This window comes from Clarias gariepinus, chromosome 13 (genome assembly GCF_024256425.1).
Source record: "Clarias gariepinus isolate MV-2021 ecotype Netherlands chromosome 13, CGAR_prim_01v2, whole genome shotgun sequence".
Classification (NCBI taxonomy): domain Eukaryota; kingdom Metazoa; phylum Chordata; class Actinopteri; order Siluriformes; family Clariidae; genus Clarias; species Clarias gariepinus.
The window spans coordinates 1,543,801-1,557,474 of NC_071112.1; the positions used below are offsets into that span (position 1 = coordinate 1,543,801).

At 41.9% G+C, this 13,674-nt stretch overlaps 1 protein-coding gene across 1 annotated transcript in view; it reads right to left on the reverse strand.

Moving 5' to 3' along the window:
- Positions 1 to 13,674, reverse strand: part of babam2 (BRISC and BRCA1 A complex member 2) — an 89,304-nt gene that overhangs the window by 7,605 nt on the left and 68,025 nt on the right. The window contains exons 7-8 of the mRNA XM_053509748.1: positions 12,439 to 12,548; positions 2,462 to 2,561 (exon numbers count right to left, since the gene is read on the reverse strand). Of these exons, the coding sequence (XP_053365723.1) occupies positions 2,462 to 2,561; positions 12,439 to 12,548 (210 nt within the window). The remainder of the gene's footprint in view (positions 1 to 2,461; positions 2,562 to 12,438; positions 12,549 to 13,674) is intronic.

Below are 13,674 nucleotides of genomic sequence, written 5' to 3' on the forward strand. Positions count from 1 at the left end.
TTCGAGTACTTTGTGAGATATTCAGACCGGAGAGATGACACCTTTTGCACTTTTTGAGGCCTAAATGTGTTGCACTTCATGACTCAGCTCGTCCTAATTGTGTCTGCAAAGCATCCATTTCTGAGAGCGCTAATGTGCCACACACACACAATGTTCCCTCTCTCTTTCTCTTTTCCTCTCATCCTTACTCTCAGTTTTTGTTGAGTTGAAGAGTTAATCAGAACAGGAACAGTGCTTCGCTGCACTCCACACCCTTGCCGAGGGCCCGGCCCGGCCCTAAACTTGGCAGGTGAATGGGGGTGGATAGGTGAGTCATCGCTCAAATATCTGGTTGTTAGACATGCTACATTGCATAAGCCAACTTCCTGTGTGCGTGTGTGCGTGTGTGCGTGCGTGCATGCGTGCATGCATGTACGTACGTAATCTTGTGCATATTTTGTGAGGGCAGCAAGTACATGCACTTCACCACTCTAAGGTTTGTTGTCAGCAACTTTCTCTCAGTTGGCCTTGACTGGTTTAAATGAGGCAATTTTTACTGTTTAGAAACAAATTCAACTTGTATCAAACACACGGGTCAATTATCCGCTTCTTATATTCCACATAACGTCATCTGAAGACGATACACACCATCGACGTTTCCTATTAAGGACAAGAAGCGTGGACTGAAGACGTGATTAGTTCCGGCTATATTTACTTTTATTTTTTCCTAAATGAAAGAATCTGTCGGACATTAATGATCAGTTTGACGGTGTGTTTTTTTTTTTACTTAGGTTTACAGACACATTTAAACATTACACACTATATACTGAATTACTTTTTATTTGATGCTTTGTTTGAATGGTTTATAATTCACGCCTTGTACTTGATTAACTGAATTATGCATTTATTTGCAGCCAGTTCTTCCGACATCCTCAATAAATAAGCAAGATGAGACGTTGATCAAGTCGCTTTACTGTTTACACAAAGACGACGTCACAGTGCAACCGAACAAGCTCGGAAAAAAGCAATAAATGTTTATTTTTTTTAATTATTGCTGGCAAGCATTGAGTTAGTCTGAAGCAAAAAAAAGAGCCGTGGGTCCGATCCAGACTGCAGACCAATTACGCTCTTTTTCGGACTCCCAGCCGAAGACGTTCCTGCAGCAGCGTCAGGATTTTGAAGCCAGGCGCAGACGACGGTCCTGTCAAAAGCCCGCGGTTTGAGCCTAAGTAATTATTCAGACGTGTCACATTTAAACCAGTTCCTTGCGGTTTTTCTCCTCACGACCCCAGTTAAGGTGAGTGGAGCCTGTGGAATTGGCGAACACTAACTGGAGCCTGATTATGCATGCTGTCGTGCGAATGTGTGCGAGTGTGTGTGAGTGTGTACGCTCCCGCTTCAGGTGAAGAAAAGAGTACAGGGAGTACAGAGGTCTTCCCTACGGCCAGTGACACAACGCAGCTTCTCCACTCCGTCTCCACCTGTCAGCCCTCATATCTCCTCCCGGCCAGTGCAGACCGCACGCTACACGTGTGTAGCCGCGCGGAAACAGAATTTAGAATCTACGATTAAACCACTTTAATGGATCATGTGATGCAAAACTGTCACGGAAGAACTGAAGAAATTTACAAAACTCATTGGAAAAGATAAAATACTTGTCCCATAGACAAGAGCGAAAGAGAAAGTGAAAATAAAATATACACACAATGAAAAAATAAATAAAAATCAAATCAAATCAAAAATCCACTAGACTGAGGATAGACAAAAGTAGAATGTTAGCAACAGAGTAGCGGAAACTAGATTCTGATGTAGAATTTACGTAGTAACAATGAAAAGTAATATTGCACATGATATTGCTAAATTATGCTGCATATGATATTGTGCACAATATTGCTAATTGATATTGCTCACGATATTAAAGAACCCAGATATACAAGGCTAATTCTAAAATATTACAAATTTGACTTCAATACAGCAATAATAATTAATTACAGGTAGTCCTCGACTTATAAACAAGTTCCGTGACTGGGTTCGTAAGTCGGATTCGTTCGTAAGTTGGACTCGTTCATAAGTCCGAAAAAATTACGTCCCATACACCTTTGACACAAATATACAAAGCTAGGACAACGCTACATGGTGTTTACTGCACGCTTGGACGAACAGCATTTTGTCTCAGAGCTGTTTTCCGCTATATTGGACTAATAGTAAATTTCTAATTTCTATTTCATTTCTAATAGTAAATAATGGTAATCTGGTGCACAGAAGTGTCTATTCGTTTTTTCCGTTTATATCTGAGGAAATTTGTAACTCCAATGTTCGTAAGTCGGGGACTTCCTGTATTTTATGATCATCACATACCTGCCCTATGTATTAGTTCACCCTCACACCCACAGCACCACACTGCACACATGAACCACAATATCCCCATGCCCACACACACTAATTACAGACAGAATAAAAACCCTTATTTTTTTTTTTTTACCTTATTTGTGAGTAACTGGCACACTTGAGGCACGTAGTCGATGAGGCAGCCTCCACTCGGAAAGGCTGGGATATGCAGTGCTGAGGGTCCTCCAAGGGCGCTATGGAAGACACCGTGAGAGACATGGGTTAGTCAATTATTACCACTTTATTATTTGTTTTAACGATTCTGGAATTAGGTGAAGCAACCCGAGACATACAGTATTCTAGACCGTTTTATCAGTCGCCCACGAAACTCGAGAGTGGCATTTATTACGGTATTGGAATACATTTATTCGGATATTACAGTCAAATAGTAGAAATGCCGTAGAGGTAATGTGTCGTTAAAACTTCGAAGAAACTTGGACAGGTTTTATATAATGAATTCCTCAACCTGAAACAGGATCAGTTTCCATTCTGAAAACGTGACATGGCACTGAGCGAGCGTGTGAAGACAGAGTACGAGTTGTCTTGATGCATGCCGTCATCATCATCTGTGATGTTTTGCATAACTTTGGCAAGAGGTGTTACGGAGACGATGCCAGCATAAAAAGCAGTACCAGAAACTGATACTTTGAGAGCTATGACATCTGGATCTCTCACATTCACTTATTTTTGTTTCTTTTTTTTTTTTTTTTTTAGAAACCTACGGCATGTCTCTTATAATGATGATAAGCGTAAAGGGACAGAATAGTTCCTGGGCATGATGAGTTCTGCAGGTTCTTCACGTGTCTATGGGCATTCCATCCAGCATCCTGGTTTCCTACCGTTTCCTAAAAAAGCCTCTTGATGTGTGAATGTGTCTCTCCATGGTGCTGTTTATTTCCACCGAACATAGTGGGCTTAGTGGTTAAGTTGTTAGACTACTGATCAGAAGTTCCAGAGTTCAAACCCCACCATCACCAAGTGTTGAGCCCTTGAGCAAAGCCCTTAACCCTAAACTGCTCAGATTAAAAATCTAAAGTCTGCCAAATGCTCAACATGACGTAAACCAGGTCAGTCTGAGACAAAACCAGATGGTTAACCTTCATGCGACTTCCCACAAACACCACATCCTGTCCTCCTGAGAGACAGGATGTGCTACTCTTCAGTGCATTCTTCACTCTTTTCCCCGTACTCTGGCGCTGATTAACACCGAGCCGTGTCAGTAAGATGTCTGGTCGCCCTGTGCTGCTGTCCAGACCAAGTTCACTCGTACTCGCGGCGGACACTTTGACATGAGATGGCAGACGTCACTTGCCCTTGTTGTGTCCCTCGTGTCTGTTCAAGGAATGCTGTATGTATGTTTAGCATTCGCCCATAGGCTGGTGATTAACTGTGACATTTACAGGGACGGGACGCTGATATTTAAAACCTACACGATGTGACTTTGATATTACCACGCTTCAAATCAGAGCAGAGGTCGTATTACGCTATATGAAATATTCTACTGTATGTCTTTAAAAACGGTTCCCTGACTCAACCCAACCCAGCTATTGAAGATTTGCCCTCTGGTGTAATTCAGCTCCAACTGTAATTAAAAACACACCCAATGTACCAAATTAAAGTGTTTAAACACACTCGAGCAGGTGTGGTAGATTAAGGTAGGAGTTAAATGCAATAGCAGGGTTGGGCACCTGGGCTTTAACACTACCCCTTGTTAATACAGAGTGATTATACGGGTTATCACACAGCAGTGCAAAGGCGCAATTAAAAATAAATAAATAAATAAAGCAGGGCAGGACCACTGTAGTGGACACTATATCCCTATATATATTTTCTTCTTAAACCCTTCTTGACATGCTTTTCAAAGAAAGAAATGAGCTCATTAGTGACATCACATGAGTTGCAGAGTGTCTGAACCGAACACAAGACCACAGCGATGTTGTTGAGAACGCTCAATTCTGATTGGCTGGGAGTTGATGATTCGTACAACAGTCCCAGGTGCTAGGTTTAGGTTAATCCATTTGTTCTCCTTCACAGGGACGCTAATAAATGTAGCTAATAAATAAAATCTAGCGTTTAAATTTCAACATAAATAGATTTTATCCCACATTTATGATTGATGGAAGGACACTACAGGGTTCAGCATTTTAGATTTTCTGACACGGAGATGTCTTCAGGACAATTTTTCTATTAATCTGTTCATTACCATAAAGAAAGAGAAAATCAGTGGAAGGAACACGTGTTTATGGCTGTTATAATGCAAATGATAACAGGAACTAACTTGCTTTACAACTTTCAACAGAAATGCAAATAGAAAGCAGGACAATGTCCTTATTTTTAAAAAAAAGAAAAGAAAGAAAGACAAAAGAAAGCAAACTTTTATGCATAAGAGGAATAAAACACATCAAGACATATTGCTATTGAATGATATATTTTTTATTATTTATCCTTTGTTCCTCACTTAAGCATTTCTTGGATCAGCTTTTTGGAGTTGAGCAAGTCTAATGAAACACATTTTATACGTAGTTTCCCTCCAAAGTGCCAGACTTGTATTTTAATGCAGTCTTAAGGAACACTTCTCCAGGCTTCATGAAGGACTTTTTAGACTCTAATTTTTGGCTCTCGTTATGTTACTCCAGTCCCTGAACATGATTAGTTTCAGAGGAATGTTTTTTGTTTGATAAGCCGCACAGTGACCTTTGAAGATAACTCAAGCATAAAAAAAACATCTAACTTAAGTCCTAACCCAGTGAGAAACAGGTGCAGATGATCAGGTGGTGATTAGTACACTGATAATGGTGAATGTTGAGTGGACGAGAGAGGAAATGAGGTCGCTGCTGAAAGCTTGCTGAAATGAGGCTGCTGTATTTTCAAATTTTTGCTGTATTTTCTCGCCCCCTTTTTCTGTCCGCGTTAATTTTATTTTGCAGAAAAAAATAAAAAATACATAAAAATTTCTCATCTTCTTGTTATACCTTCTTTACCTACTAAACCACTCTAACTTCTCCAAATTTTTCATTGAAAACTTTTTCATCATTTTTCTGCTATCCGAAGTGCCAAAACACCATATGGGGCGACCGTCCGGCCTTGACTTTAGTTAGGACTACTGGTTTAAAAACACTTTAAATCAACTTAAATATATCCCTTTTCCTAGTTGGCATGATTTTAAACATGTTTTACATCCATTGACAAAACTATAAAGCATTTGCTCATATATTTTTATCATGATATACAAACGAATGTTGTCCGAATTATGTTGATTCTATCCATATCATTCGGGGCGACCATCAACAAACCACAATTTTGGGACCTTTATTTTAAAAAACATCTCAAGGATGGGATACTGCATCCGCCAGACACAAGTGAAGACCCCCTGGAAACAACTGTATAGTAAATCAGTCTCTCTCATATAGTAAGAAAAAGCTGTTTTTTAACGGCTGTGATGTCGTAGTCACTTTTGGTCATATATATATATATATATATATATATATATATATATATATATATATAAGGTAAAACATATTAGTGGAACATAGAAAGAACCAAATGTAGAATGAATTTACAGCCTGATCGTAACGCCAGGTTTCATGTAAAGTGTGGTTTGATTTGACTAATTAAAAAAGGAAAAAGAGAAGACATTTATTACCGATTAAAACACAGAAGGATTGTCTCTTCACTATTCATTCTGGTGTCTCATGCTATTTTTTTTTCTTTTGGTAATACACATAAAACAGAGAGGAAGAATAAAAAAATATATATTTGACATTCAGAAAGAACAAATAAGGTAGGATTAAGATTTGCAAATGAAAATGCATCACCCTCCCACATACGAGGAACGAGCTCTTCACCTTTAAGTGTCGCTAATACCTTGGCGCAGCTTCGCGAGTGCTGTCATTAGGGCTTAGATCAAGAATGTGTTTCGCAGATAAAACAACCAGCCATCAGTGAAACAACCTAAAGCAGATGGAGAGCATTTACACACATGCAAATGTCACTTGTGTCTATCAGCCCTATAAAGTGCTTACTGCACAGACACGCTATTCATGAAATAAAAAACGGAAATGGGAAATTATCGGGAACGTCGCTCACTGCCTAACGTTATTCAAACTGTCAAAGTATAGGCTTCTGGCTTTCTGAATGCTTGTCTATCATAACTCCTTTGGCCTTCATAATCATGTCAGAAGGAGATGAATGGAAGAGATGAGAGAAGAGACTAAGCTGGACAAAGTGGGCTGGGGGGGGGGTGGAGAGGGAGAGAACCGTAAGAACAAAGAACTGTGTAACACCGACAATAGAGCTCAGATCTCCATGGAGACGTGCTGCGATGCTTTAACTGATGTCTTGATGAGGACACGGGCCTGCTCGAATACATAACATCAGATCAACCAACATGGACGGGCGTGAGAAATGTCGGTGTTTTTAACGTGTTTGTCGGTCAATTAAATACATTTTTAAACGCATTCACAACTGTGACATGACCAGGTGTTATAAAGAAGAGGATGGGTTTTGTTTAGAGCCTGGTTCCTTTCACAAATGCCTTTGAAGATCGAATGTAATACTTAACAGTACAATTGCTTTGATGTCCAGAAAAGATCTAACTATCCATCTCCATTCATTTTTAAATAATCTCTTCTAATTTCTGTTACATTAAAGATTCAAGAACTTTACGGTCATTGTGCAAGAACAACTAAACTGCAGCACCTTCAGCACTTATGAAGAAAGAACTAAATTTGTAGCGACACACTAAGAAAGGTGAAAGTTTTTCGCTTAAAGAGAATCGTTACCGGTGACGAGACATGGATTCATCACTACGAGCCTGAGCGTCAACGGCAGTGTCTCTGGAACGGAGTTAACCTGCAAAAGTCGACCATCAGCTGGAAAATTCATCAAAACTTTCAGTTTTCTGGAATTCTCGAGGGCCAGAAGTATTGGAACATTATCGGGAAAAAGGTTCGACAATCGACAGTATAAGCTGAAGACTAAACGCCGGATTAAAAAGTTGGAAAATTCATCACCGCTTACAGTTTTCTGGGATTCTGAAGGGCCAGACGTATTGGTACACCCACCATCAGGTGGTTTCTCCTGTCATGTCTGCACAACGTTTACGAAGCAGGATCAGAGAGAGAGAGAGATCAAAGGAGATTCGCCAGAGTTGCACTAATAATCACTCTTTACAACTGCGGTGAGCTGAAAAGCATCTCAACATGTCAAATCAGATCAAACAGGAATGTGAGGCTATAATGGGCACAAAGTCCCTGAAAGTGTACAGTTAAACATCTGAAAATCATTTTTTCGCAAAACCAAATAGTGATTCTGTAAAAATAAAACGCATATAACTGGATTAAACCAAGTTGATAACCAAGTTGTTTTTATATTTAAATTAATATTTTTATATTAAAAATAAGGGTTTTATATTTCTGGGAGAAATAAACCAAGTAAATGTTTTTGTGCAAACATAATTCTGATTACGTAAAAAAAAAAAAAAAAAAAAAAAGTTCCCCCACGGGGATGGAGGCAGAAACGGTGCCCACACTGTTCCTTTATATAACAGAGCATGTCCAGGGCCGGACTCGGAAACAGGGCCGGTGCACGACACGACAGACATACACACCTGGCACGAGGTAGAGCAACAAAAAATGGAAAAAACAAAAGAAGGATAATGGCCTCAAAGTGAACAGCCTGTCTCTTGAATAAATACAAAGAGAGAAACAGACATCTGCAAATATCTTCGGCTCTTTATCGAGCCATAAGCGTGTGTAGGAGTCGGTCTCTCAATCTGTCAGCATCGCAGTTCGAAACGGAGCGATGTGGAGTCCACCATGAAACAGCGAGAGCCTCACTCTAATAATAACAGAGCCGAGTGTGTGGGCGCGCGGAACAGCGATCGCTGCGGCACTGCTGATGTTTGAAGTGTGAAAGGTTCGGCGGGTAAACGCGGATGTGCGCGGCTCGGGTTTGCGAGGCCTTTTGAGAGAGACGCCGAGAACTAGTTGGAAAGAGATACAGAAAGGCCGAGAGAGAGAGAGAGAGAGAGAGAGAGATAAAGAGAGAGATGCGGAAAGAAAGAGAGGGATTCCTCTGCGGTTTGTGTGTTCGCCTCACTTGAGGTGGCTGATGGAGACCTTTCTCTTGGCTTCTCTCTTTCAAGTCCCACTCACTCGCTTTGTCTTTTCTTTGTGCCTGATCCAGAGGGGTTGGCTGGCGCTCTGACTGCGGGCGATGTGTTCAGCATCAGCCTTTAGGGCAGCTCTGAGACAGAGCACCGAGTTCTTTAGATGTTCTGAGTTATTTTCTTTCTTTCTTTTTTTTTAAGGCATAAACACAGGGACAGCTCGTCTTGGCTGGGGCTACACAAGCCGCTCGTCGACTGGGAATAAACCCGAGCGGTGCCAGGGGCGATCCTGCTCCTCTCCTCCCCGCCTGCTTTTTACTGTTCAGGAGAGACATCCTGTGCACATGCAAAGTCAAAATCACAGCTACAGTACAGTACCTACGGAAAACTCCAGAGATCAGCCGTGTGTGGAGAGAGAGGGTTAGATACCGAGATTATGTCACATGGGGTGGGGTGTGAATAAAAACGAGGCGTGACTCAGTTCTGTGTGATTCTAACCCGTGGACTTGGGCATATTATATACAGGGCCACATATTACGTAAATTTATGTTTCGGCTGTGACGCACTTAAAAAAAAAATTAAGGAATGCCTTTCAAGATCAAATGTGATACATTACAGTGCGATTCCTTTGAAGTACACAAAAGATCTATCTACTTATCCATCTCCTTTCATTTTTATATAATCTCTTATTCTTATGTTACATTCGAGATTCAAGAACTTCACGGTCATTGTGTAAGAACAACTAAACTGCGGCACCTCCGGCACTTTGTGCTCAGTATGGAGAAAGTGCTTGGATACTCTAATACTCTAAGATACTCTAATAAGGAAGGTGAAAGTTTTTCGCTTGAAGAGAATCGGTACCGGTGACGAGACACGGATTCATCACTACGAGCCTGAAAGTAAACGGCAGAGTCTGGAATGGAGACATCCTTTAAGAAAAGTTCAAAATTCGACCGCCAGCTGGAAAATTTATCTACGCTTACAGTTTTTTGGAATTCTCAAGGGCCAGAAGTATTGGAACACCATCAGGGGAAAAAAAAAGGTATAACACTCGACAGTGCTCATTACAGTGAGACGCTTATTAAAAAAAGCTGAAGACTGAACTTCGGATTAAAACACAGAGGACCGATATCGGAGGGGGTCGTGATCTCCCGTGTTGGACGATGCACGTCCGTTCGCACACCTCTGTCCACTCTGAAGTGTTAAAGCGTCCTCCCTATAGTCCTGATCTCGCTTCATCAAACTTTCACCTGTTTGATCCCCTGAAAGCAGAGTTATGAGGATGAAGAGTCACTTCTGATGAAGAACTGAAGACAGCGGTGCATTCGTGGATCACAGCTCAGACTAAAACATTTTGCAACAGGGGGGTTCGAAGGCTTGATTAGAAATGAACAAAGTGAAAGTTAATATAAATTCTGCAGCCAGAGTGCAGATAAAGTTTGACTCACGCTTGTACATTTGACACATGCGGTCTAAACATCTAGACTTCACACACTTAGTACTGCACACAGACTTCAGCGGGTCAGACCCTTAACCCTGCGTGGATACAGACGTAACCCTGAACACAGCCCTATATTCATTCTCGCACAGTGTGTGTGTGTGTGTGTGTTTGTGCGTATGAAAAAGCTGCGCGAGACGACGAGAAACACAATTGAAACGTCATTTTAAAACGACCTTGTGTGAGATCGGGTTTGTCCTTACGCAGCCTTGTGTTTTTCACCCTTATTACGATCCCTCTCGCTCAGTCTGCGAAACGCAGCCGCCGACCCACGCACTCGCGCGATCCAACAGAAACATCCACTCCTACCCATCCCTTCTCCCTCACTCAGCCGAGCCCAGGCCGCTAATGTACGAGCGAGTGCGAGGGCAAGAGCGCATTATTAAAAACTCCCACAATGCGGTCCGGCGAGGGGAGAAGAACCTGTGATGGATAGAAGCTGACATGGCCGGAGAGCCGGAGAGAGCCAGAGAGCGGAAAAGGACGGGCACGTCCTCTCGCTGGGCACGTTTGATTAGATCGAGGGTGGCTCCGAGAGACACAGAATAGGCAAAACATAAAAAAAAAAAAGGAAAAAATAAATCTTGTCTAGAGGCGGACATTAGCAGACCTTGCCTCAAGAGATCTGCCTGTTGTTAAGACGTGATGAAGTTTCTTTTTTAACAGCGGGCCGACCTTGCGCTCGGTCCGCCCACGGAGGACGGCGTACAGGGACGGCCGACGAGTCCGCAGATGTCGTGTTTTATACATGGTTAATTTGATTTACCCCCGAACTCTTACATAAGAAGGACTTCATTCGAACGCATCGTGGTGCGTGTTGTTGTGTTTACTTCGGAAACACTGATGCCTAATAGGACGGGTGGCAGCCCCAGATGATGTTAGATCTTGGCTCAGAGGAGCCAGATGTGCACTTAAAAGGGTCACGGCTTTACATACTCATGACTGCGTGACTCTAATGATCACACACCAAACAAATCATTTCCCAAATAACCAACAAACCACTGAGGCTTAACAAATGGAAAAAATGCTCTCATAATCAGGCTTGATTCTACGGCACGGCCTCCCTCAAGTACACACACGTGCACGGCTGTACGAGAACATACAGTACGCACACACACCCACCCACACATACATGCATATACCCTCAACAACTTCCCAGTTTTTCCCTTATTTTAGGGAAGTAAATAGCAGAAGAAGCTGTTCCTCTGTCCTTGGGTATTTGTAAATTCGACAGTTAGATAAGGAGTGTCATGGGCTGTGCCTTTTTGGGGAAACTCATCTTTCCATAAGGTCTATTGTATGAGTAGCCCTCAAGGAAAAACATCATCATGTCCCCAAATATACATTTAATCTTCTGTATGTGTGTGTGTCTGTGTAAATTAATTCAAAAGGAAAAACTGAGTTAGGGGAACTAATGAGGCGCGTGGCAGGAAAGAGACGATGGTGGAACAAGACAGTCATAAAATAAAGAAATTCTAATGCTAATGCTAATATATATACTGTATATATAATTAGAATTTCAATTTTAAACATTTCAATCAAATTCCAAAATTGTTCTAACCAAAAAAATAAATAAATTCACAATCATTCAGATTTCCCTCTTACGAACGTGTTTGCTTTCCTTTCAACTAATTTGCTTCTATTCCTATTTAAATAGTACACTATATTGCCGAAAGTATTCGCTCGCCAGCCTTCACATGCATATGAACTTAAATGTGATGTTGGCTCCGCCCCCCTTGCAGCTATCAACTCTTCTGTAAAGGTTTTCCACAAGGTTTAGGAGTGTGTTTTCGCTCATCCATGTCTTTATGGATCTCAGTCATGTTGGAACTGGTATGACTTGGTCTCGGGGCCTCAGTTCCAGTGAAAGGACCTCTTAATGCTTCAGCATACCGAAACATTTTGGACAATATCAGTCCCCCAACTTTGTGGGAACAGTTTGTGGGCGGCCCCTTCCTGTTCCAACATGAGTGCGCACCCGTGCACAAATCAAGGTCATGGATGAGCGAGTTTGGTGTGGAAGAACTTGACTGTCCTGCACCTCAACCTGATAGAACACCTTCGGGATGAATTAGAGGCGGAGACTGCGAGCCACGCCTTCTCGTCCGACATCAGTGTCTGACCTCACAAATGCGCTTCTGAAAGAACGGTCGAAAAATACGCATAAACACAAACACACTCGTGGAACTATACTCGTCTTTACAGGAGAGTTGAAGTTGTTATAGCTGCAAAGGGGGCGGGGCCAACATCGTTATGTTGTTAACACCCTACGGATGTTACTCAAGTTCATATGCATGTGAAGGCAGGCGAGCAAATACTTTTGGCAATATAGTGTATATTCTGAATAAAAAGCACAGAAGTCATCATGTAGTGCATGTTAGTGGTGACTCTTTTGTTTTAGGCTGTGGGTTACTGAACGGAGGTTGGGGGGTTCGAATTGGGATGGATTTACTGGTTTACTTACTGCTCTATACTGGGGGATAAGAAGAGTTTGGGGAAGACCTGGGTGGCTTCTGCGTCCTCGAAGCTGACCGACAACAGAGCGACGTCTTCTCCCGGGTCCAGAGCCGTGTCCTGGAAAACATAAAGCAGAATACAAAAGTGGATGAGGTGCAAATTAACTGTTACAAGAAAGAAAAAACAAACAAACAAAACAAACAACGAGCAGTAATGTACCTCCGTCACTCCCTGTGCATGAACTTAAACTTCAGGCCTGGCCCACGTCTGCCTGTTTCTCTCTAATCTCTAATACAGGAGAGAATCGAATTCTCTTCTGCCGTTCCTTCTCAGTTCTCCTAGATCTCTCGGCCCTGCTGGACCGTCTGTCGGCGTGCGAGACCCTGAGCTCTAATCAAATGACTTTCACTCGGTTTGAACCTTTCCATTTGGCGTAATTACTGCCTGCCGTGCGATTCTCCGGGATGCGTGTGGTGCATCGGGGAAATGCTGCCAGATACAAGATGAGTGTTAACACGTAACCCAAAGAGTAACCTGGAAAGAAATCAAACCAGCCTTTAGATTTAATCAGAACTAGGGCGTTTTTGCTGGAGATAATTTAGCATGACTTGAGCTGCGTTACGAATCCAGTAATTAATCTGAGTCACTCGCTCAGGAGCCTCGTCAAACCCTCTAGTTAACAAGACAACGTAGGATGATCTCCCCATCTTCTGGCTTTACTCTGACTTGCTCTTGCTAAACTTTAATACTATTATTGTAGTACTGCTGTATGTACAGTACAGTAGATCTTTCTTTAAAAAAAAAAAAAAAGCTAAACTCACACCTATTAATTGTGAAACTACATTCACGTTTAGCCAACACTGAAAAACCTGCCAAAGGATTTCATGGCACGAAGATCTTATTACTGGAAGCTTTCTTTGATGGTTTTCTCGCTACACTCGCATGCCTTTGTAATATGCTGAAGGGACGGAAAGTGTACCGCGATTCTCTGTGAGGGAGGAAGTAAGATGAAACCGCACTACTTTCAAGGCAACCTAGAGACAAACATTGTGTGGCAGCAGAATTTACAAAGGATGTACCACGTCCAGATCTTTAGATATTTAATAAAAAAGAAAGAAACAGATGCTTGAGTGTAAAATCTAGACTGTGCACCATATTCTAAGTTATAAATCAAGCATTTCACTTGATCTCATGCAAAACAGGGCGAGTTCTGTAGTCGTGGATGTGACTCGGCCTGCTGGTG